The following is a 24677-nucleotide window of genomic DNA, read 5'->3' on the forward strand; positions in this document are numbered from 1 at the left end:
ATTTGCACTTGAGAAGAAAAAATGGACAGTTATTTTTTTCATTTATCAAGTGGAGAGGAATTTTAAATTAATTATACCAGCATTTTGCATAATTTGGTATTTTTCCCATTGTGAAAAATAAGTTTCCTGGTTTCTTCAGAGTAGAGGATTTTCCACAATTATGAAGGCTGTATAAACTGTTTGTGTTCTGCTTCTGCTAAGCCAAATGTAGAAGAGAATACAGTGCATAGTACCTGTTGTCTTTGGCTCAGAGATCCTGTGGTCTCTGAAGCAGGAGGTACTGGGCCTGAAGTGCTGAATTGTCATAGAGGTCTTGAGGCTCTGTATAGCTGGAGACACAGGCTTGCAGGGGCAGTTTTCTTCTCCCCACTTAGCGCAAAATGTTTGCAACTCTAGCAATAAAGAAAGTGGTAGGTAATTTATGTTTCATTTCCTGTTGCAGTGAAGGATGTGTGAATCCTCCAAAGTCTTGTGGAGCTATTAAATTAAAGGATGTGGTGAAGCAGAGCAAGTAGTCCAAAAAGTATTGCAGAAATAACATGATATAAAAGCATCTGTTTGGAAAAAAACCTGTTGGGCTTCTTACTTTTCTGAGTAATTGCTTAACTGTTCTCTATATTGAACAAATTAAATATTTGCTACACTTGTTTTTTTGGGGGAGATTTTTAAGTGAATCTGTTCTCCAGTTCATTTCTGTAGAATGTCTTAACCTTCTCTAGACTTATAGCTAGAATTTAAAAATTGATCTCCCATGGAATTTTAAGCTCCAAAGAGCTTTCACAACTTTCACAAAAGATTATTTTTTTCTCTTTTTCCCTAAAGATGCTTCTAATTTTGTTTTTGTACAAAGCCAATAAATAATAACAACAAAAATTATTGTCTTTCAAGATGATTATGTAAACGAAAATGAACTTAATAGGAGACATGTCAGTAGAAAAAAGAACACTTTTGTTTCATCTAATCAAAGAATGGCTTGGGTTGGAAGGGATCTTAAGAATCACTTGGTTCCAAACCTCTTCCATAAGCAGAAATATGTTCCACTAGAAGATGTAGTACAATATTAAGTGTATGTGATTTCCCATGATTGTTCTTGGAAGTGACCATGTATACCACTGAAGAAAGAGCAGATATCCAGCAGTTCACATCATTCTGAGCTGACCTATATTGACTGCTGTGTGTTTTCTGCCAACAGCAGTGTGTATTGTTGAGTCCAGAGAACTTCTCCCATTGATGTTAAGTGTTTTTAAAACATTTGTAGCTCTAAATATCTCTAATACTGAGCTAACTTTTTATAAAGTTACAAAATTTTTTAGCATTTTTAAGTGTGGTGGGTTAACCTTGGCTGGCTGCCAGATGCCCACGCAGTTGCTCTCTCACACTCCCTCCTCATCAGGGCAGTGGAAAAAAATAATACAGAAAATATCATGGGTCAAGTTAAAAGCAGTTTAATGGAAGAAAGCAAAGGTTGTGTGTGGAAGCAAAACAAAAATATAGATTTAATGTGTTTCCCATCAGTGGGCAATGTCCAGCCACTTTATGGGAAGCTGGGCCCCAGTGCACATAGCAGCTCTTCAGAAGAGAATGCCTTCATAAGGAATGTCATCCTCCTCCTTTCTCTTCCCTTTTATTCCCTGAGAATGACACCGTATGATACAGGGTATCCCCATGGTCACCTGGGGTCAGCTGTCCTGGCTGCATCCCCTGCCAACCTCTTGCCCACTCCAGCCTCCTGGACCCTGGGGTGTTGGTGCTGTGTGGGTGCTGCTCAGGCACTGCCGGGGCTGCTGTGGGGAAGGCTCAGCCCCTCCCTGTCGGATTCAGTGCACTGACGGACGCTGTTTTATGCTGCCATTTCAGAAACATTCCCACACTGAATAAAAAACTACAGAAGTTTTGGGAAAACTGATACTTTTCTCAGTAATAATGGTTTCACTGTTTATTAGTATAGTAATAACGGTTTCACATTACATTTCATGTTTGGATTATGGACCAACAAATTCAGTTCATGACAAACCAGTGACATTTATGTGGAGCATTTCTTCTTGTATGTATGCATTTTTTAAAATTGCAACCTTACGTTTAATGAAGGAACACCATGCAAATTAAGCTTTAAAATACAATGGTCCTGAAACTTCTTTCATGACTCTTCCCCCCCCTGCCCCCCACCCCCCCCTTCCCTGTGGAAGACATACTCAACCAAATTACACGTGAATGGAGTCTGCTTTCACACAGATTTTATGGAAAACCCAATTATCCAGCTTCCTGTTGGGGAAGCTAGACAATGTTTGTGCTTCAGCCACTAACTGTTTTTGGAATTTGTCATGGCAGACAAATCTGTAATCAAATCTTTGGGGTTTTTTTATTTAATAACAGAATAGGTATGGCTTCACAAAGTCTGGGTGAGTTTCTTTGTGCTCACAAATAAGATGCACTGTTCCGAAAATCTCTAATTAAGAGAATACTAATATAGCAGACCTTAAAGTGCATGGAGCTAAGTTTATATCTTAACCAGTAAGCTCTATAGGGTGTGTTCCAAATACGATCTTCTGAACTACTAAGTTTATGTTGGTTTCTTTGAAACAAAGGCTAGCTTATTTTTTAATTTATATTTTTCAAATGCAAAATGAATTCTTAACACTTTCTGGACTTAAAACCTAGTCATGTCCTTGTTGTGCCTTGTGGTTATCAGTGTGCTTTTTAAAGAAAGCTATTTTGAAATGACTTTGAGACTTGTTGGTTTAAAGCTATAGCAGAGCTTGAAGATGAGTCTTGAGCCACAGTCTCCTGATCCTGAAGGTATTTTCACTTTACTGAGATCTTTTATTGGGGCTAATGGTGGTACAGCTGTGGCTTTGATAAGCACCACCCCGAAGATGATACACAGAAGGCAAGTTAAGGCTTTTTAAGAAAATAACATCCAGGTTTGTCCTCTGCAGCAGCATTTCAAAGACCAGACCTTGAGGAGGGTGATTCAAACCAAATTGAATGATGCAGGGCTGCTGTAAAATCTTCCTTCATGACCTGGCAAGCAGGAGTGGAGTCCTGTGGCAGGTGACCCTCTGGTGGCCCTTTTTCCCCATTGCCATCACCTCCCAGCTGCAGAGCAGCCCTGCAGCTCCCAGCCCTGTTCCTGCTTGCTGGGCTCCCTCCACTCAGCTGGTGTCTGCCTCTGGCTTTGCTGCAGCTCCGTATCCTCCTGCTCTGCTTGTGCGAGCACAGTTCCCCCTTGAACAGGTGAGGGACCTCCAGCAGTGATTTTCCAGTGGGTAGTGAATGTGGGCAGGTATGTAATATATTGGGAGAGGGAGCTGGGGGAGCACTTGTTTTGCAAAATAGGAGGAGGTAAAATGTAATTAAACTACGTGAGCAAATGCAGCAGAGCAGTAGTTCTGTGCAGTTATCAAAGGAAGTACAATTGGCTGAAAGAATGATGGTCGAAATTTAAAAAAATCTCCAGTTTTCTGATTTAACTGATATATCTTTCAGTCTGTTCTGTGTTACCTCTTTTTTTTCCCGTGGCTTGCAGGAGAAACTAGTAAATTTTCCACTTTGGGGATGAGCAAGGCTGTTTTTTCACATGGACTGAGAAGAATGACAGGTTTCTTTCCTCATTTGCTTTGGTTTTTATAGCATAGGGTTTCTAGGGTTGCTGAACCTACCCAGCTCTTCTTTTTAACTTAATGCTGGTTTTGCTTGGATTAAGCATGATTTCAGAGTTCAGTTAAAACTAATTTCATTCTCTTTGCCTGCAGGAAAAAGTGTTGGGTGGGTTAATTCAGCAGTTCTGTGTGAGCTAATTCTGCAGTTTAGTGCTACCATATGTTTAAACCATTGAACAGCAGCTGAACTGTGCAAGATTCCCCTCTAAGCTATCAAAGGCAGTGTGCAGTCATTAACCCATGGGCATGTGCAGTACATTCTCCCAGCACCTGCCTTTCAGTGCCCTTTGCAGCAGTTCTTGACAGTTGTTTCCAAGCACATTTTAACTGAAGGGAGGGCTGGGGCCTCAAAAAGGTGTTCTTGCAATCCAGCATTTTATGGTCTGCAGGCTGAGGAGGGAAGAGACAGAGAAAAACCTTGAGGATTTGAGCCATCTAGGTTTTCTAGGGAAGCAGTCCAAATGTTTTCCAGATTGTCACAAACTGTTAAATTGTTTACAGTAAATTTTAACTGGAAGATCCCCAATTGAGCCAGATGCCATAGCTGTTTGCAGAACAATCGGGAGAGTGGTGAAGTATTTGGGAATTGGAGTTTTAGAGATGGCAGCATGTAGTTGGAGGCAGAGTGCTGGCAGCTGTAACTTGATAGAGACATTTTGCAGGAGAAGGGGAGGAGAGGTTCAGATTGAAGAGATGTAGCTGAGGTGCTGTAGGGATTTTTTTTTTTTTTTCATTGAAGACTTGTAGCCAAGAGCCTGCCTCTTTCTTTCCACCTCCTTAGATGTGAGCAGTTTCATTGTGGAGTGAATTGACTGAGCTTGTAAATCACCCACACTTTTACAGTAATTGAAGAGCTAGGCCTTTCAGGGTATGGTAAAGATGTTCCTTTTCTTTTAAAGATGTTCCTTTCTTCTTAACAAACTAGTTTTTAAAATTCTCTTTTCCACACGATTTCTCTATCTGCAGACTGACAAGAACTATTTGGCTTTGTGTTGCCTGGACCTAAAAATCCCTGTTACTTTTACCATTGATTTTAAAACAGCTCCAAGCACACTAGATGAGTTTTGGCAGGAGAAGAAAGATTATGTAATTTTGAGACAAGTCTATTTTTTTTTTACTTTTAAAAATAATAATTCAGAATTTAGAATTCCTCTTCTAAAATCTGAATTGAAATCCTCTCTAGCATGTAAATCCATTTGTTGTGGAGAAATTTGAGGACTGAGAAAAATAGGAGCGAGAAAGGAAATTGAATCTTTGAAAATGGAAATGAGAAAGGAGACTTTATTTGGCTTTAATTCAGGAGCTAATATTAATGTTAAAATCAAAGGGCTGGGCTTTTTCTCTCTTGCTTAGTTTGCTAATGAGTCACTTTTCCTAGATCGCCTTCTCTAGTATTAGTAATGGGCTTGTGAGGCTGCTGGTGCTTCCCCCGGAGCCAGGATCTGCTCCATGGTTACTCATCCCTACGGTATTTCAGATGCTGGCATCTGCCTGGGCTGTACAGACTGCAGTGTCCAGTGTCAAAGGGTTGGCTCAGAGACCTGTGGATCATCACGTGAACAAACCCAAAAGCTTTTCAACCTGCTTTTCCCCCTTTCTTGCTGTTTTTCAGGAGTATGTGCACCAGACTCCTGCCTATTCAGCCATTCCTATTGTGTTGTCCTTCTCTTGCAGCCTCTGTGTTGCCTCCCTCTCTTTTTCCATGTGGGAATGATCTGTGTCATGTACATTTGCATGGTTCTTTATAGCTCTCTCCCCAAAATCTCACCTGCATTCCCATTTCTCCTTGCATGTTGTCTAACTTTTTGTTTGGTGTACCTTATCACTCTGCCAGTCTCAAACTTTGTCTCATGCCTGTGGTCAAGGTACCCTTACATGCTCCAAACAACACAAATGGACATCCAGGTTTTACTTCATCCTAGTTTTAGTCCTTTCTGTCACTGGAATAAGCCACAAGTATAAGCACCGTGATATAAAAATTTACTGTGTTTTAATCCACTTAAAAACTAAGATGAAGTGCCCCGAAAGGAGCTACAGCATGTAACTGAGCGTGCATGGATGCACTTTTACCCTGACTTAGTCCTCAGGGAAGACCTTGCCCTTTAGCTCTGCTTTTGCTTGTTCTTGAACTTGATCTTTTCACTTGTGTTGGGCAGGAAACAGGGCAGAACAGAGATATTTGTGGTACGTGTATTAATAAGAAAATATTGGAAGTGTGTCAGGAACCAGTAACAGAGAGTTCTTTTCCTTTTAGGCACTAATTGATTGACTAAAATGACATTTTTAACAGCTGCAAAGCTGCAAAATTCTCTGCTCTTCCAGAGTACCTGAATTGTAATAAGGAAGTGTTCATTTCTTTGCAGTAAATGGTAGGACAAGAGGAAACAACCTCAAGCTATGCCATGGGAGGTTTCGATTGGATTTTAGGAAACATTTTTTCACTGAAGTGGATGTCAAGCATTGGAACAGGCTGCCAAGGGTAGTGATTGAGTCACCATCCCTGGAGACGTTTAAAAGGCCTGTAGGGACACTTTGGGACATGGTTTAGTGATGGATTTGGCAGTACTGGATTAATGGTTGAAATTGATGACCTTTTCCAACCTAAATGATTCTGTCGTTGGTTCTGTGATTTTCTATCAATCAACAGCCTAAACAGTGCTGAAAGGGCATTTTCAGCTGAGGGGCAAGGGGGTGATGCTGTGACCCAAGTCCTGACCTAAGTGCTCCTGAAAGGACAAGGAGACTGCAGAGGGGTGAATGGGAATCTCTGCCCTTAAAGATATCTGGTCGTGGACCCTTTTCACTGGAAAAGGGGGTGGGTGCTGTGTAAAAGGGGGAGGCAACAAACAAAACAGAGACCCAGACCTGGACAGACAAACCTAATGGAGGCAGGGACAATAAGCAAGCTTTGTCAGCCACACTAATGGATAGGCTACTTATAACCTCATTTAATGTAGAAGATACCTCTGAGGTATGATTCCTTTTTGAACTTAGTCTCAGATGAAACTCTTTCACCTTGTCCCGTGTGGACCAGGCAATGCCAGAGCCTGACTTCATCAGTGTCAGAATGCTTCCAGTGGAAGTATCTGTGGATACACATGAGCATGATTAAAAATATCTGTGATGTCAAGCAGATGTCACAATTTTTTCGTGCTAATTGCATTAGTGCATCATGTAACATGTTTAAAGTTGTGCCTCAAACAAATAGAGAAACTTATTCAATTATATCACTACTAATTCTAAATTAGGTTTTATTTTATCTTTACATTGTTTGTTCACACAAGCTTAGCTGAGGTTTTAGTCATTTGCAATACTAAGATCACAGAGGAAAACTTGGATTGATTTTAATCAGTTATTCACTTTTTGTCAATACAAAAAATAAAATCCACAAGAAATTGTTACTTATAGTTGAATTGCCATTTATATATTCTGATGTTCTGTACTGGAGGAAGATACAATTATGTAGAATTGGAGTCTTCAGTTGTGACTGTGGTGCCTGTCTGAGTATTAGACATGAAATTGTCATATATTCATATGATTCATTGCTTATCCTTCAACATATATAGTTGAAGATGTCGACTTCAGAAAAATCTAATATCTGAACACATAATAATTACAGCACTTTTCTTGAAATGCCAGGTTTTCAGGACTTAAAATTAGTTATAAATCATATCCTGTATTAATAATCTGAAACATGTAGTTATTTAATGCTGGCAAATGTGCTTCTTAATGCCATTTTCATTCAGCTCATGCTCTTCTCTGTCTGCCTGTCTAGTCTTCATAAATGGGGACGGGCTCCCTTTGCTTTGACTGCGCTGGAGTAACACTGAGTGTCTGAAGAACAGTGGATTCATCCATGTGATGGAGGCTGTCATCCGCCTCCATGGAACGTGAGACAGTAGGGCTCCTTGCAGTGAAACACAACGTGCAGAATTTGCATGTTGTTCTTGTCTTTGAGAATATATGACAGATTGTTTGGTGTGGCAACAGATTGTCATTCTTATTATTAGATAGTGCGTGCTTTTACTGGTGTGGCCATTCTAGTAATTTCCTGTGTTGTTTGTGCTTGAGCCCTGCCATGGGGCTGTTTTAGCAGAATGCGCACCACAGGGTGCTGAAGTCCCTTAGTTCTCACAGAACTAGTGAAACTTTTTAAGTTTCAGTATCTTATAATCATGTTCATCTCTTGTTGATCATCTGCTTGCTTCTTACATTACTGCTATTCTTACTTGGAGGGAAAGTCAAAAGAGATGCTGCCTGAACTTCAGCAAGATGCAGAAGTCCAAATTAACAAAAGAAGAAGAGGTGTGAGGCTATATTGTTGCATTTACTTTATTAGTTTGTTTTGAATTAGATTCTTCAGGATGTACCTACTTCTGTCATGTTTGGGATACTTAGTGAAATGAGGAAGCAAAGAAAAAGCTTCATGGCCCATACCAGGGATCATGAAACTTCAGTAATGCAGCTGTCAGTGCCTGGTTCTAGTACAAAATTACTGAGTAAGAGATGATGAGAGCATCAGTTCCCTGGTATTGGACTGGAAACTTCTGTGAGCAATCAGAGAAAAGCTACAAAACTGTGCAAAGATGGAGAGCTTATGTTTCTTCCCCTCCAAAGCTTTGGGCAGTGGGCCTGCTCTCTTCTAGTGCATCTTTGCTGGGTGTTACTGCAAAGAGAGAAGAAACACAACTTTTCCTTTTTTGCATCAGTAAGACTGACTCCTTACTTACTGGTGCCCTGTGTATAGATAGCCAAGCACAAAAAGGTGCATGAACTTTCCTCTCCTATCTGTAAAATAATTTCTTTAGAAATGCAAAGAATTGGAGCCCTGGCAGTGTTTCTGATTAATACCTGTTCCAAATCTTTGAAACATTTGTTTTGTGACAAAAGGTTAATCACAGTAGATTATCAGTTCTAAAGGTCTTTGGTTTATTTTTTGTTGATGAAAATTACATGTATTTAAAAAACAATGAATATCTCTTCCCAGGAATGTACGTACTGACTTCATCTGTCTTCTTGTATGAGCTTGCTACCTGTTGCCAAGTCCTATGGAATTATTTCCAGTCTGTTTGAATGGTTTTTCCCCCTTATTCAAGTATGACCACAATGTCAAATCAAAGCTGCAGTATGAAATGTGTTTTGCTGGGAAATGACCATGGTGAATTCGATGCTGTGCTGGTTGCTTGCTGTATTTCAAGGTGGAAGAGCTATATTTGATCTTGGGGGCGGAAGAGAAAACCACAGTGTGCAGGCTGGTGGCTGCTCTGTTGCTAATTCATTGGTAGTTTTGGGGAAAAAAATCTGCATTTTCTCTTTATTTTTTTAGGCCAGATATTAGCATGAAATATGGCTCTAACTATTGCAACAAGAGTTCAGTGTAAAATTTAATTCCTTGGAGCTTTGTGTATAATTCAGAGCTATAACTAAATCTTTTAACTCATGCAAATAATAATAAAGAGTAATAGGTAAAAAGCCACTGCTCCTTTAAATCAGTGTCACCAGTGACTCAGAATATCTATTGATTTTTTTTCTTTATTCCTACCAGCAGTTTAGTTTAAGATTCAGCAGGTCCACTCTGAGAAAATTCTGCATAAAGCACTGCTGGATATTCTTGGTTAATACTGCTTTTTAAATTCTGTTTAAGAAATTTTAAATAATTAAAAGTATTTATATCTCTAACATGTTAAAACATCTATCTGAAAGGCTAGTACAATTCCCGGTTTATAGCTTTTGTTTTGTATTTTTGAGTGTATAATTACTGGAATGTATAAATTTATATATTTAATAAAATTTTTTCAGACAATGTCTATGCAAATTTTAAAAGTCAGTTATATTCCCCCAGTCATACTACCCTCTGAATATAACAGAATTGCAGCATGATTTTGAAAAAAACCCAAACAACCATGCTGTATTTTCCCTGCAGATAGTGTCTGTATCAACAAATCATCTGGACAAAATGATTATGGGCTGTTTGTCTTTACCCTCTGTAATGCGCTAAGCAAATTTCAGTGCTTCATCCCCACGTGAAGCACTTGCTAATTTGGTGTTTATACCATGTTTGTCAGTCCCTGTATTCATGCATTTTTGTGAGGCCAATTCCAGATATGCATCAGCTATTATTCCACCTGAAGCCCAGTGGAAGGTAAAGGAAGGTAACCTGAGGCTCTGTGAAATCATGAAAGCTGCAGAAAAATAAATGGGAAGGGCAGCCATTAGGGAGAAGAGCAAGATGCATGTGTAGAATAAAAAGCTAATAAAAAGCTTTGCCTCCTGAGTCACCATGCTTCCCATATAAATTTCCATATTGGCATGTGGCCACTGCTGTAATTGTTTGCATTAAAAAGTAGTATCAGGAATGTAGTGTATTTTTAGCTCTCACTACAGCAGTGAAACAAAAAAAAAAAGGTTAACATTTTACTGTAAGCCAGTTTTCTAAAGACCATCTGAGATCTGTCTTTGTAATTTGGAAACCTTTGGCAAGAAATATCAAAGTACAACACAGATATCTCTGAAATTCCAGAGACATACATTTGTGGCTCATGTATTTGTTACTTGCTGTGTATAGATCTTTCTGAAGTCGTCTGCCATTCCACAAACAAACTTAGATGGTCCCTCTCCATTTTCACTTGGTTGGCTTTCATTCTGTTTCCTAAGCAGGCAGTAAGTTTTTCTTTGTTTTCAAGATTATATGCTGGAGGACTTTACTTGCTAAATGTACCTTCACTTCCATCAGCCTTTGGAGGGAGGCCTCTGAGAAGTGTATTAGCTCTCTTACACATTTGGTTTTCTACTGATTTGGAAATTGAGAAGTTAACATAAAAGAGCTGAAATGCATATCCTGCATGGGGAGTGAAAAATATTAAGAAATAAATTGCTAGTGTACTTCTGTGCAAGGAACAACTAATTTAAGGAAGCCGCTCTGAATGGGGCTTGAAATTTCTTCCATTGTAATTTTAAAGTGCCAGATCAGGAAGAGGCCTTGAACATGAGTGGTGTCTAAAGTCCATGGCTAACAATTCATCAGTGAGGAGTTATTTGGCTGTGTACCTGAAGAAACAGAGATATTGTTAGTTTACATTGTAAAGAGTAATGAATATAAAGCCCAGTGCAAGGAGGATTAATCATGAAGATAGGTCACTGTTGAATGTCTGGTGCCACCTGAAAACGTGACACCATCTGATGTATTTAAGTATTGTTAGGACCCTGTGCTGTAGCTGTTATGAGAAGGACTCTGGCGCTACATTGCAAATCAAATAACTTAATCTGGTGCACATGAAATTGGTGCAGTGGCCTTGGAGGGGAAGAGGGTGACAAGAATTCCCAGTTTGTCTCATGAACAGGAGCAGTATCAGTAAATGGGGTGAGCAGGAAATCTCCTTTATGAAGGAAAAATGGGGGGAGAAGTGATATGAAAAATAGCTAGAATACAGGAGAGGAAGAACTGGAAAACTCCCCAGATCAAGCTAATTGGAGCATGATGAACTGGAAAAAAAATTAAAGAATTAAAGCCAAACTGTGTAAAAATTAAAGCTAAAATATTTTAAAATTTTAAAAAGTCATTGAGACCAAAAAGAAAAATACTAAGCAATGGAGAAGTAGAGAAAAATATAGATTTATAGAAAAGATAGTGATTTAGTTTTGGTCTCTGCCTTTTGTGAAACATGAGTTTGGAAGATCTTTGGTAACCAGATCAAGAAAATCATTAAAATCATTTAATTAGATTGAAGGCCAAAAGATAAACTCTTGTGATAAGCACAAAATGTTCACTGCTCATTTACCTTCCAATTGATTTTCCTTCTTCCTTTTGCAGACTTGTCTTTTTTCCTGTAGTTTTAACTACTCTTAAGCAATCATTGCCTCATATTCTAAATTTTTATGATACAAAGATTTGAGAGGAAGCAAGTTTATTTATGTATCAGAAAAAACTGCCCCCACCTACTGTCCAGCAATACCAGCTATGAGAGATGATTTTCTTCCTTTCAAGTTGCTACAACTAGAGAATTTATTTCTTAATTTAATACTTCCTTCAAATGTAATTTATTTAGGTTGTTCAGGTGTTAACTCAGAAACATGCTGAATTTAAATTTTATCTTTTTTTGGGTGTAAATGATGTCTTTACAAGAATAAATCAGCGATCTCAAACATTTACAGTTGTTTTTAAAGATCTGTCAGTTTTGTAATTTGTATGTTTTACACTAGAAAACATGCAGTTATTATTTGCATTAATGTCACCATACTAATTTTTGTTTGGAAAGAAGCAAGCATCACTGTGCATTTATTGGGCTGTGTTATACTATGTTTAGTGGAAGTTGACTCCCTGCCTACAAGATGCACCTTTGGAAACAAAGCTGCTTCATTGAACAGAATCAGATCACATCAGATGTGCCATAAAGCCATTGTGTCTGAAAGGCCATTGTCCTATGCTTTTTTAGAGCTTGGTTTCTTGCCTCTTCATTTCAAATAGAAATTCTTGAGTGCTAAATCTGAATTAAATGGAACATTCCCTCTACATCAACACACAGAAGCTTTCAATTACATAGGGATGAGCTTGACAAGATATCCTCAACTAGTGACCTTTTGAGAGTCTTTCCCAAAGAGAATTGAAGGTCACCTATTGTTATCTGTGTGATAGAGAATTAATTGCACATTGATTTGAAGCTGGGTAGGTTTTTCTGTCTTCATGTCTTTATAATGCTCTTAAAACCATTATTTGCACTCTCTTACTGTAGTGTAACACCAAAGGAAAGGTCACAGAAATTTATGTTTTTACATTTCAATATCTAAGAGAAGATTGGTTATGGGTTACCAGAGTGGATGAAAAGCTTTTTTCATCCCTCAGCTGGGTAAGCTGTGAGATTCTGCATTCATTTGGGTTGGGTTTGATCTTTTTTAAGAGCAAGGACTTTTTTTCAATCTGGGCGTTAGGCTTTTGCAGTGAAATTTGTGCTCAAGGTTTGGTTTTAGTAACTTCTCTTCAGCTGTTTGATTTTTAGCATTTCAGTATCTTCTGTAGAATGCAGCACCCTAATAGTTCAGTGTCCTTAAGCAAAAATAGAGTAGGAAGTACTTAATCCAGAAGAGTGCATCTGTTTTGCCTTATAGATTGTTTGCAGCTGACCCTTGATAATGACTGGTTCATAATTGCAGATTTTTAGAATTGACTTTGAGTGTGTGCTTGTCTGAATTTTTTATTCTTGTTTTCTTTTTTGTAGATTACAGATAGAAGAATCTTCTAAACCTGTAAGGTTATCACAGCAGCTGGACAAAGCTGTAACCACGAACTATAAACCAGTGGCTAATCATCAGTATAATGTAAGTAGCTTTTAGTATTTTCCCTTCTTTTCTTCAGGAGGAATTTGGCTTAGGACTCCAGCACTGCTCTGCTGCTGTCCAGCAGGTCTTTTGCTCACATTTGGCCACTGTCTTTGTTAATGCTCTATGTCACCTGATTTCTCCTTGATTTTGTCTTCTGGGGATTTTCTTTCTGTCTCAAGACCAGTATCACCCTTGGGGCTAAGGTCTGCCAGTCGTAACTGTCTTGTGTTATCTGATGGAGGGCAGACCACCTTCACCCAGCCCTTTTTAGTGGCTTTATTACATTCTTCGTCTAATATTTTTTAAAATGTAATTTTTACATTTGTGGATGACAGGCAGTTCTGGCTTTGTGCTGTGAGATGTGGAAAGGCTCTTTTGAGCCAAATAACTTATCATCTGCAGGAGGGTAAAGGACTTGAAAAGAGTCATTAGTTTCCAGTCCTTTGGAGGAATTGGCAACAAGTAGAAAAGAGTAACTAACAGCTGATAATTTTTCTCAGTTTCCTACCTTCACAGTACATGTTATTGGCATCATTGGCTTTGTCAATATTACACCCACACTGCTGTTTCAGATCGGTTGATGTACATATAAACTAACGTCCTTTTCCTTAACGATACTCTTTGAGTATGTTGAATGTGAGGAACATTAAGTCATACTGAAAATGAATCACTGTGTTAGTCATTTAAACTTTTACACTTTTTATTAAGATTTTATTTACATAAAACAAGTGACAATATACTGGATGATATTTAAGCATTATTATGAAAGTCAGTCTATTGCCACCGAACCAGAAATAATAATTTCTCTCACATGGGTCTGTTTTGTAGTAGTTACTGTTCAAAGTCTGCTCTGTATGTGAATGATCATACCAATATAACTATTGCAGCTCAGGGAATGCCTTTTAATCAAAACAGTCACACTGATGTGTCCAACTATGCAGATGCAGTTTTACATCAGTATATTGTTTTATGATGCTGCTGGAGTTCTTCTTTAATTCTGGAATAAGCTTTGGTGGGGTACAGCTTCTCTTTTTAGTGGGACGCTGTTCCATATCCCTGACAGCAGCATAATTATGGCAGTATGACTACAACCTAGAGATAATCTTTGTATCTTTATTCCAGCTGCAAACTGCAGGTCATCGTATCATTATGGAAATTTAAATCTTGTGTGAGATTGAGGGGGTATAACCAGGCCTGTTACAAGTGATGATGCTCTTATGTCCTAATTAGTATATATTTTTATTGGTTACATAGCTGTCCATGGTCATGGAAATCCATCAGCAATGTATTTAGTTTTCATGTCTACCTTAAAGGTGTTCTGATGGGAAAAATCTTGTAAGACATACTTGTCCTTGAGTCACCTTGACCTTGCCTTGACTCTAAAAGTGAAGGCATGACTACTTTCTACAAAATCTTTCTTTTCATTAAGTCTTTTATTAAAGTTCAGGTTAGATAGCTGAAAGGGTATATAACTGGGAGAAGAGGTCCATGAACTTCTAAAACTGCTTGGTTGAATTTTTCTGCCCTTTTCAAGCAGCAGCTGCTTTCTTAGAAGCTGCTGCATTGCATGTAATCATATGGGTGCTGTGTTGGGGACAGACTGAACTTTCACAAGAAAGAAATAAAAATGTACAAACTGTCATCTGTGTTAATATAGTCATCATCTGGGCAGTTTCTGAGGGAAGAATGAGTATCTACTAAGTAAGATAGAAAGAGTTAACATTTCTTGAAGGAAAGAATATAAAATGGGACTTAAGTGTGGCTGCTTCATGTACCTATAAATGAACATACAGCAGGAAGGAGGAGGGAAATGAATTACATGTGGATGGGGAATAGCAATAGCTTGTTTGAATTCAAGGACTGGGAAAAGTGATTAGGTTATTTTTGCAAGAAATTATATTACACCTACTTTTTTTTTTTTTAAAGAAATTGCAATTCCATTACAATATATGCTAAGATTGTAACTTAGCATTTCTTCTCTGGGGAGAAGACCTCCATTATATCTGTAAATATTAAATATGTTTACAAAGTTGCAATGTTAATATTCTTGAATTCATATTCTGGAACCTTTCTGTGACTTAATTATTTTTCATAATGCAGCAGAAAGGTTCTTCACTGGTTCTGGCTCCCCCTTCAGAGGCTTCTTTTAGTGGTTTCTTTGTGGTCCTTTCTTCCCAATGTCCTGTACAATAGAGGTTGGTATCCATGCTCCAGGAGACAAGGAAACCTTTAGGACTACTTTAAAGCATCTTTAGATGAAACTTCGGATTTATTCCAACTTCTCTATCACTTTTGTATTCGCTGTCTTGCTGTCTACCAAAGCAGTTACATCAGCTTCAGTATTAATGGTACTTTCAAGAAGGCAATTTTGGCAGCTTTTCAGCAAGCTTAGCAACATCCTGGGAAGGTAAACAAAAAGAAATTGATTTCAGTATAAAGTCTTCTGGGGATAAACTCACAACTTCTGTGCTAAGCAGCTTGTTCTAAAATGGTCCTTCCTTGAAATCAAATAGTATTTGAAAGTTTTTTAAATTAAAAAACCACACAACTTTAAAGACATCTAAGACATCTAGTTTACAGTGTAGGTGCATTACATGATTATTAAAAAGTGCTTTAAGCCTACTACATAGAAGATCCTGTTTGCAAAGAAAACAGGAAGGAAAAAAGTGAAAGGCTGTATTGTAACTTGCTGTGAGCAGTGTATTCACAAGGCCAAAAAGAAGAAATCATCAACATAAGACACCAGGCTTTTTTTTTAGCAGTTCTTTATGTGCTCTTCTATCAGACAACAGTGGAAACTGTTGCTGAAGTTAGAGGAAAATGCTAGAGTATTGCTAATTAGAGAGTGGGCAACTGGGGCACCAGCAGCTAATAACTTTTCAGTAAAGGGAGGGTTTGATATACAGTTTTTTATATGAGTTGATTTTATACATTGATGAATTAAGAATATTAGAATAGTCACATGGAATCTTTAAAATAATTGTCTATTGGACTTCCAGAAGAAGCAAATGTTTTGACATGCTATTGTTTAAAGGAAGGCCAGTGTCATAGCTTTATGTTCCTCTTCTCGTGTCTGTGGTGCAGCAGTTCTGCTGTGGATCCTGGCAACCATGATAATGTACTGTCAAGCTGGTTTGCTTGGTGTTACAGTTTGCTATGTTGCACAGCTATTACTGTTGTGAAGATTTATTCTTCTTTAAATGAACTGGCTAAAGAGTTAAATAATTGCACTAAACTGTGTTACTGAATAAAAATCAATTGCATGATGGGTTTGTGTGGTGAGATTGTAGCTTTTATAACACTGCACAGAGTTAGAAAAGCAGACAAGTATTTAGTTGTGCACACTCAGTTTAAAGCAGAAGAGACTTCAAGCTGCAGGTTGGGAACAATTGCTCTGCATCTAGTTTAATGATGCATATCCATTTCAGAATGTGAAGAAGATAGTTGGCTGGCTGGAGACCTGGGAGCCACAGCAAAGGTGGCAATAGTCTTTAGCCACTTTGGTGCAGCTACCAAGAGCCAGGCTATTTTCACTCTGAGAGTAGGAGGGAGTTAGCTGGCAAGGATGCATAGGAAAATATGAATTGGGCCATAAACCAATCTTTCTTCTTAAAAATAAGATCTTTACTATCTAGTAGATCTGTGCATTTTCATTTCTAGGCTTTTCATCTGAAGGTCTTCCTTTTTGAGAGTCAGATTTGAGCCATCAGAAGCAGAACAGCTCCCATACAGAATTATCCCATTTACAGCCAGGCACGTGTCCCTCATTGATCACATGCATGTACATTCTGCTGTACATTGTGCCGCTATGGATTCACCCACGCAGTTTGCCTGAAAGCACTTGATGATTACATGACTTACACTACCTTCTGGATCACTTTTGTTGGTTCCAAGGAGCTGGCTGGTTTTCTGTTCCAGGGTGGTATTGGGGGCGGGAGGGGTGATGTGCTGGCAGGTGGCGCGGTTGGTGCTCTTCGGCGACTGGGGTTTGTTTGGGGTGTGCTGGTCTGTGCTTCTGATGGTGAATCAGAGGAAGTATTTTTGGAGGCGATAAAAGTTTCTGTGAAAACATATAGTCATCTGGTGCAGATTATAATGGTTAAGTAATTTTTGATGTACAGTTTGAAGTAGGATGATGTGTGGCTGCAAGGGGCCTCTGCCTGCTTAGAAGGTTTGGTTTTTTGGGACTAGTGCAACTTCATGTGCACAACTCTGGCTTCTCCTGAAGAGAAACCATCCAGCTCCTCAAAGTGTGTCCTTGAAGATTGGTTGTGTATTGATGGAGCTGATGCCTTGAGTGCTGCTTCTGCAGAAAATGAGGCAATGTCCAAGGGCCATTGGGAATATTCTTTAGGCAAGTGCCTGTTATGATTGCGGATGTAGCCATGTTAGTCTGTGGATTTTCCCAAGCATGGCAGTTTGGAGGTTGGTTGACATTTGTCATTGTACCTCAGAAGCTGGTACCAACAGAAGTGGAATGAGAATACTGTCTCAGTTTGGATTTCTGTATTATTATTAGGGTTTTTTTCTGTGTCTGGTCACCTGCAGGCTCTATTTCTGCATTTTTTTCCCCCTGGTTAAAATAGATACATCTGAGAAGTTTATTGTGCTGAGGACAAAATGCTTAGTTTACATTAATAAAATAATATTTGAATGTTCAAAAGAAAACTTTGCAAATGACAAGCACTCAGTCATTGAACAGTGTTTTGTTAAATAGAAAAGGTTTTTTGTAGCTTAATGGTCAGCACTGAGAATTATACAGCATTAAATGTGAATGTCTTTAAAACATGTTTTGTAACAGATTGAATATGAGAAGAAGAAGAAAGAAGATGGAAAAAGAGCTCGAGCTGATAAACAGCAAGTGTTGGACATGCTTTTTTCAGCCTTTGAGAAACATCAGTATTACAACATTAAAGACCTGGTGGACATAACCAAACAGCCAGTGGTATGTACTGCAAGTCTTGTAAATACAACCATTTTCAGTAGATACTACTGTGTGTATTTTACATATCTAGAAAATAGTTTAATATATATTCCTTAGAAACTCCTTTCTAAGTATGTTTTACAACAAACTGAAATCACCAAGTTTTAAGTTCAGCATTGTAGGACAGTATAGGATACCAAACTTTGCAATGAGTGTGCTTTTTCTTGACAGATGGTTTAAATAACCTAAATGGTCTCTTTTTTATTTAGGTTTGCTTTAATACTAGGAACCAAATTTTGTAATGCTCTAATGAGTGTGCTTTTTCTTGACAGAGATGGTTTAAATAACCTAAATGGTCTGTTTTTTATTTAGGTTTGCTTTAATACTAGGAACCAAATTTTGTAATGCTCTCATGTCTCCCCTGCTACTCCTGTCCTCACTGAAGCAAGTTCTCTTGGCAGTTGTGAGCTTGCGTTTGTCTGTGGTCAGCCCTTCCCTCAGCTCCTGAGCTGTATTTTGGTACAGGGGTTGCTTTTTTTCTGTATTTCATGAAATTTGTATTAAATGAAAGAATTGTGCATATTAGAATCTCAGGCATTGTGAGCTCAGGCTCAATGCCTCCAAAATCACTGGATTTCCTTTACAAATAGGGTAATTTTTAGGTTAAGAGTTTAGGTGGTTGATATTTGGGATTTATTTGGGGTTTTCTTTTAAACAGTGTTTTGATACACAGACAAGAAAAGCAGCAAGACATCTGCATATGTGATGGTTTTGTTGTCTTGCAGTGTCTGTCAGCCTCTTCATGTATGAACCATAACTCTACAGTTCTTTCCCTTCTTTCCGTGTTCAAGCTGTCCTTGGGCAGACCAGGCAAGAGTGGGAGGGTGACAGTGACATGCAAAGTCAGTGTTCTTGATGTTTTTCACTGCCAACTTCAATATCTATCCTCAACCCAGCTGCAGATGTCAGAAGACTTAAGGGGACTTAATTGAGTCTAAATGGAGCAACAATGTCACAGGTTGTTAGAGCTAAGGCAGAAGAAAGAACAGTAACAGCTGGATTATGGAAAAAAATACTCTGTAAAAAAAAAGGGGTGGAAATGAAGATGCTTACTAGTTTTGCTCACTTCACATTTAGAATGAAGTGTATCTCTGTCAGAGCCTTTGTATAAGTGAACAATCTGTTTGGTTAGAAGCTGCACGAAGATGTTGCCCAAGTAAAATCCATGTAGGTTCACTGTGTTCTAGTGTCTTGAAAGGAACTTGGAAATTGAGTAACATATCCATGTCTTCCATTCATTTATCTCATGAGTCAGCTCCATAGCTCTGCGGCAGAGAAGGTGTGTGGGTCATGGGAGCTGAGAAGGAGGAAGGAATAGGAGGAAGGTATGGAGGAAGTGGCAAGAGAATTTTAAGTGGGTTTTATTTTTGCCAAGAGAAGTGTGGCAGTCACTATCTTGAACACTTTGAATGCAAGTCTGTACAGATTTATCTCATCTACCATGACATCAGCTTGCAGTAGTCACCCACGACTCCCACTTAAGGCACTGGAGAACTTGAAGTTACAAATAAATAAAGGTACTTTTCTTATGTAATGGTAAATGTAAATAGTAAATTAAACTTTGCTACAGAATATGTTGCATGTTACACAAGAAGTTGCTGCCATCTTTATTTGTGTCATGAAATCACAAAACGAGTGTTTTCTGAATGTAAATTACTGCTATATTAGGGAAACCTGGATTTATTTGTTTTTCATTCTAATGCAAAATAACAGTTTGCAGTAGTAGGCAAATCTTTTGCCACCTACCCATATGTAAGTACTGAATGCTCCCTGGAAATATTGCAGTAATTCTAGACTTGGGCTTCATGGCCGAGAGCATAATACTGTCTGTGAGGAATCAAATATTTGTGAAGAATGGAAGCAGGATGGAGCCAGTGGCCTAAGAACTGTATTTTTTTAAAAATTGAGTAGATTGTTTGGATTTTTTTCTTCTATTTTAGATTTAAGTAGTGGTTATCCTAAATACAACAGGGTTTGTTTCCTCCTTAAAGTTTCAGAAGAATTTTTAGAGCTTGTAAGTTAACTCCTCAAAAATTTTTATCCCATAATTCCATGGTAACATTTCACTTTGTATGGAAAAAAATCATGAGGAAAGGTAGAACAGAGCAGAAGAGCTTTAAATATATGAACAGATCACCTACAGATGAGTTTCTGCCCTAGAATTATATGGATCCCTTTCTGAGGAAAAATTGTGGCCCCCTGATCAGCAATCACCAGGTTCTAAAATTCAGTATTTGGCATCACTGGGGTTTCTCTCCATGGTACACTGTCAGAGCACTATACATCAAGATACATAGGCCAGCCTGGTGCAGTGCAGACCCAGGTGGGTTTCTGGAAGGAGAATTGATCCTGCAGGAAAAATCATAGCATCCCCTGAACTCATCTCTTCAAGCCACTTGCTCTCAGGTACAGCCCAGCACAGTGGGATTATCTATGTTTCATAACTGTCTAAAAACTCCAGCAGTTCAGTGTGGTCTGTGCACACACAACGATGTTTTGGGGTTCATTGCTCTCAGCTGCCCTCCCTAACACCTCTCCTGCCTGGTGTACCCCCTGCAGCAGAGGGGGGAAGTAAGTGGCAAATCCTCAGCTGCTGCAGTTCACGGTTCCAGCTTCAAGTGCTGTTATCTGTGTCACAGACCTTACCTTGCCGTTTGGTTTGGTTTTGTTCCATTTTGTTACACTCTTGGAAGTTTTGCCCTGAGAGAAGCAGAACTGCCTGGGTAATAAGGTCTGAAAAGCAGTTGAAATTAAAAATAGCCTTCGTGTAGCAGGGTGGGTGGGTTTGGGTGGGTGCTGTGGAAAGTTCAGCCATAGTGGTTTTGCTCTGCCTGAGCCCAGCAGCAGCATCACACCCTGTGACCCAGCTTCCCACACAGACTGATCTGCCAACTCGAGAACTGCACATCAGTGTACCTCATGGCACTGAGTGCAGTTGTGGGGGATTTTTTCCAGTTCTCTGTCCATGTGATCTGGAGCAGAATTTAACCTTGCAGCCAGGTGTTTCTCCTGCCCACTCTGCCTTGCTCTGAAGTGTCTGTGGGTGACACTGCCTCGTGTGCAGGGATGGCCGAGCAGGCAGTGGGTATGCAGGGGTGCCCACCTGCACACACCCATGCAGAAATGGCTGTTCCACCTGCTCCCAGCGCCTTTTACACCATGCATGGTGCATCACTGCCATGGCGAGCCCGTGTCCCGGGTACCTGAGGGGAATAATGACGGCATCTCTGCAACAGACGAGGTGTGCGAGGGCACGTCGCTGATCTCCTGCTGCCACCTGCTGGGGTTTGCATCCTGCGCCCCAGAAGGCTGAGCAGCCATTCCTGCACAGTGAACTCCCTGCTCCTGTGCCCAGCTGCTCTGCTCAGAGGAAACACCCTGGAAGACCCTAAGAAGCTGGTTCATATGCACATCCCTGACAGTCACCTTTCTTACGTGTTGGGTTGCTTTGCACACTTTTGATGTGTACCTGGAGAGGGAGAGTAAGGATAAGTTTTACTAAAATACACTTATTTTACTGACTGAGTAACTTGTTCATGTATTTTACAGCTTTTCCATTTAGCAAAGAGGGAAAGAATGTAAGGAACACTTCGACAATCAGCCTTTCTTATTTTCCTGTGTCTTCAACATGTATTTGTTGGTTTTAATAGCTTGGAGTACATTGATATTTATGAAACTGCAGATGCAAAAATACAAGCATTCCAACAACTCCAGTTCAATATAAGCACTCCAACAAGATTAAATTGTTCAAACTCAAGCAATTATGAATTTAATGTGGGGATTCTTAAACTGTGGTCTGTAGTTGCCATGACAATCCACTCATCTCAGTCCCAATTAATAATTAAACAAACAAGCAGGCTCTTGTGACTCTTAAGAAAATTACTGGTGTTTATTATAAAGAGTGAAGGAGGGCAATACCAGTGAGTTGCGTTTTGTCAAAGATTATTACACTACTGGCATAATAGCTCTACTTGTTTTGGTTTTTTTCTTTCTCTTCCAAACCTTAATATTTTCTCAGACATACACTCAGCTCTCCTCTAAAAATGAGGCCATAATAAAATGCTTAAAGCTTTGCAAAATGGCATGAAAACCAACAGCTTGAGGCTTTGACAAAGTCTGAATAAGGCACGGATTTTCAAGATAATCCCAGCCCAAGCAGGAAGAAAGGTCAAGAGCTTTTAGCTCAATTGGAGAAATTCCAGCAGGAGGAAGATGTGTGACATAATAGTTCCCAAGAGGTGCTGGTAACTTCATTTCAGCAGCCCCTGGAGTACTTGCCTCTCAGAGGGACTGCCTGGGAGCCATCACCTCTGGGGCTTGGTGCTCCCTGCTGCATCCCTGGGGCTTGCACTAATCCCTGCTGGTGCTTGAGGGTCAAAGTCTATCCCAGAGTCCTTCCCACACCAGTTACCATCAGCCAGCCAGGCTGTCTGCCCCTTAGGAACTGAGTCCATGCAGTTGAGCAGGTGTGCAGGAACTGTGGCAATTGCCTGTCTGTTTAATTTGAACTTTTGTTTCCTTTCAGATATACTTGAAAGAAATTTTGAGAGAAATAGGCATCTACAATGTGAAGGGAACCCACAAAAACACATGGGAGCTGAAGCCAGAATACAGACATTACCAAGGAGAAGAAAAGAGTGATTAACAAAAATATTTATTATGTAAGAATGATTGCACTGAGGGATCTGTGGTATTTACAGACAGGACTGAGCACAGTGCAATTCTGCAAGGATAAAGATAAATTAAAGCAGCTGATACTTTGTAATTTTCTGTAGCTTTTTTCCCCAAGGAATATTTCTTGTATGTTTCTATATATGCTTTGTCTTTTGACAGGAAAAGTTTATAGAATAAACTTGTATTAGATTTATCTTTATTAGAAATCTTCTGAGTTCTCCTCTTACTTTTTCTTGGTAGCTTTGTGGCTTTTCCAAGTCTTGATAACTTTGATGGAAAATGTGTCTTAGAGGAAACCATAACTTTGTGGGTTTGCATTCCAGTGTAACCAGGTTAGTACCCTTGGTTCTCCTGGCATCTGTCAGGGCTTTGTCTGGAAGCCTGCAAATGTGCACAACTCTTTGTGCGCTGTTTGTGTGGAATGGACATGATGCTCCTCCTAATATCAGGCTTTAGGAAGAACAGCCACAACCATGGTGCTCATCACAATCCTTAGACTCCCTGGGAACAAACCAATGCAGCTAAACATTCATGAAGTCAATGGGAAGATGTCAGTCCCCTCCATGTGATTACTGAGAAAAAAATGAAATGTCTGTTAGGTACAGCAAGGAACAGTTTTTTGTTTGGTTTTTATTCTGATACCTATGTTCTGTTTAAGCTTATCAATAAAAGTATTACTTTCATTTGTACCACACAATATTGACTTAAACACGCTGTGATTTAGGTGGCACAAGTCTGAAGTGTTCTTCCAAAGCATGTTTTTATTGCTGGCTTTGCCACTGGGTTCCTCTGTGATTTAGGGAAGAGTGCTAAAAGTGTCTGTGTCTCTGTTCCCCCATTTTTGAAATGCACACTGCAAGGGTTATTCCTTCAACATCCTTTTTAGGAGGGAGCAGAGAAGGGACTACTTAATTATATTCTCAAAGCTTTTATGTTAAAGAAAGAGCAAAAAACAGAGAGTGGGGATAACCTCATTATTATACCTGTAAATTAAGCAGGTGAGGTTTGATAGCTCAGCTTTCACATTCTCTCATGTCCTTCAGGTGTATGCATCATTTCTGCTCACCCTAATGACACAGGAGGTCTGTGTGAGAAGCAAACATTCCATTATTGGTCCACTTGGAAGCAGTGAAAGGCTTGGGAGTGGTCAAGTGCTTTCAGAGGTTTGTAAAACAACTCTTATACATAAGTCACACAATTTTGCTAAATTCATTTTTTTCTAGAGTTGTTTGTGTAGGCATCTCTCTACAGCTACACTTTGAGCTGGTGCTCAGCATCCTGTGGCATTAAATGCCCAGTTCCCAGGAGGGGGACTGCTGAGGGTTTTGAAGAGCAGATCGCATTCCAGGGGGGTGTGTGCTTTCATAAATACTGCCACTGACTCGTGTTTCCTCGGGCTCTACAGCAGGACCCAGCGGGCAGATGGCTGCAGGAGCCATCTGAGGATGCTGAGAGGAACACAGGAAGTCAGCCTTTGTGCCTTGCTGTGGAACACCATGTGCTCCCAGGCAGTAGCCAGGGCCTGCTCACTGCTGTCCTCATCCTAGTGCTCGAGCCCTCTGTGGACTTGTGCTCAGGGATGTGTAGGATGAGAGCTCTTGCCTTTGATGAGCTGGGCTCTTCTGTGGGATCCGTGTTCTGTTTCAGCAGGTGAAGCTGAAGCACCCAGCAAGTCTAGGTAAGCTTCTCCCTTCTATTGCCCCTCATATGGTCCTCTAAATCCATGCAGGGGGATGCCACGCAATCCTGATTAAGTAGTGGTGTAATTCCTTGCCACAGGTAAAAATGACTGTGACATTCCAGAGGGAAATGGTTACCTCGAGTGGAATCCCCAGCAGGATTAGTTTAGCAGGAAAGTTTTGGGTCTGCTTGTGTTTCTGGTTTTATGTGAGCTGCTTCACAGTTTGTCTTCAGTCAAGAGGGACATAATCAGTCAGCATGAAATGCCTGAACATGTAAGGAAGTATTTTATTGATCTGCAGAGTGCCTTTGGACAGGGTAAATAAGCTCTGCTCAGGAGTAATACAAAGTGTGCAGAGCACTCC

The 24677-nt window shown here is 39.6% G+C and overlaps 1 protein-coding gene across 1 annotated transcript in view; it reads left to right on the plus strand.

The window, feature by feature from the left end:
- Window positions 1-23329, plus strand: part of GTF2F2 (general transcription factor IIF subunit 2) — an 80590-nt gene extending 57261 nt beyond the window's left edge. Inside the window, exons 7-9 of the mRNA XM_039716785.1 lie at window positions 12872-12971; window positions 17776-17919; window positions 22484-23329. Of these exons, the coding sequence (XP_039572719.1) occupies window positions 12872-12971; window positions 17776-17919; window positions 22484-22603 (364 nt within the window). The 3' untranslated portion in view covers window positions 22604-23329. The remainder of the gene's footprint in view (window positions 1-12871; window positions 12972-17775; window positions 17920-22483) is intronic.
- The last annotated feature ends 1348 nt before the right edge of the window (window positions 23330-24677 follow it).

This window comes from Passer montanus, unplaced genomic scaffold (assembly GCF_014805655.1).
Source record: "Passer montanus isolate IOZ18808 unplaced genomic scaffold, ASM1480565v1 scaffold36, whole genome shotgun sequence".
In the NCBI taxonomy this organism is placed as follows: domain Eukaryota; kingdom Metazoa; phylum Chordata; class Aves; order Passeriformes; family Passeridae; genus Passer; species Passer montanus.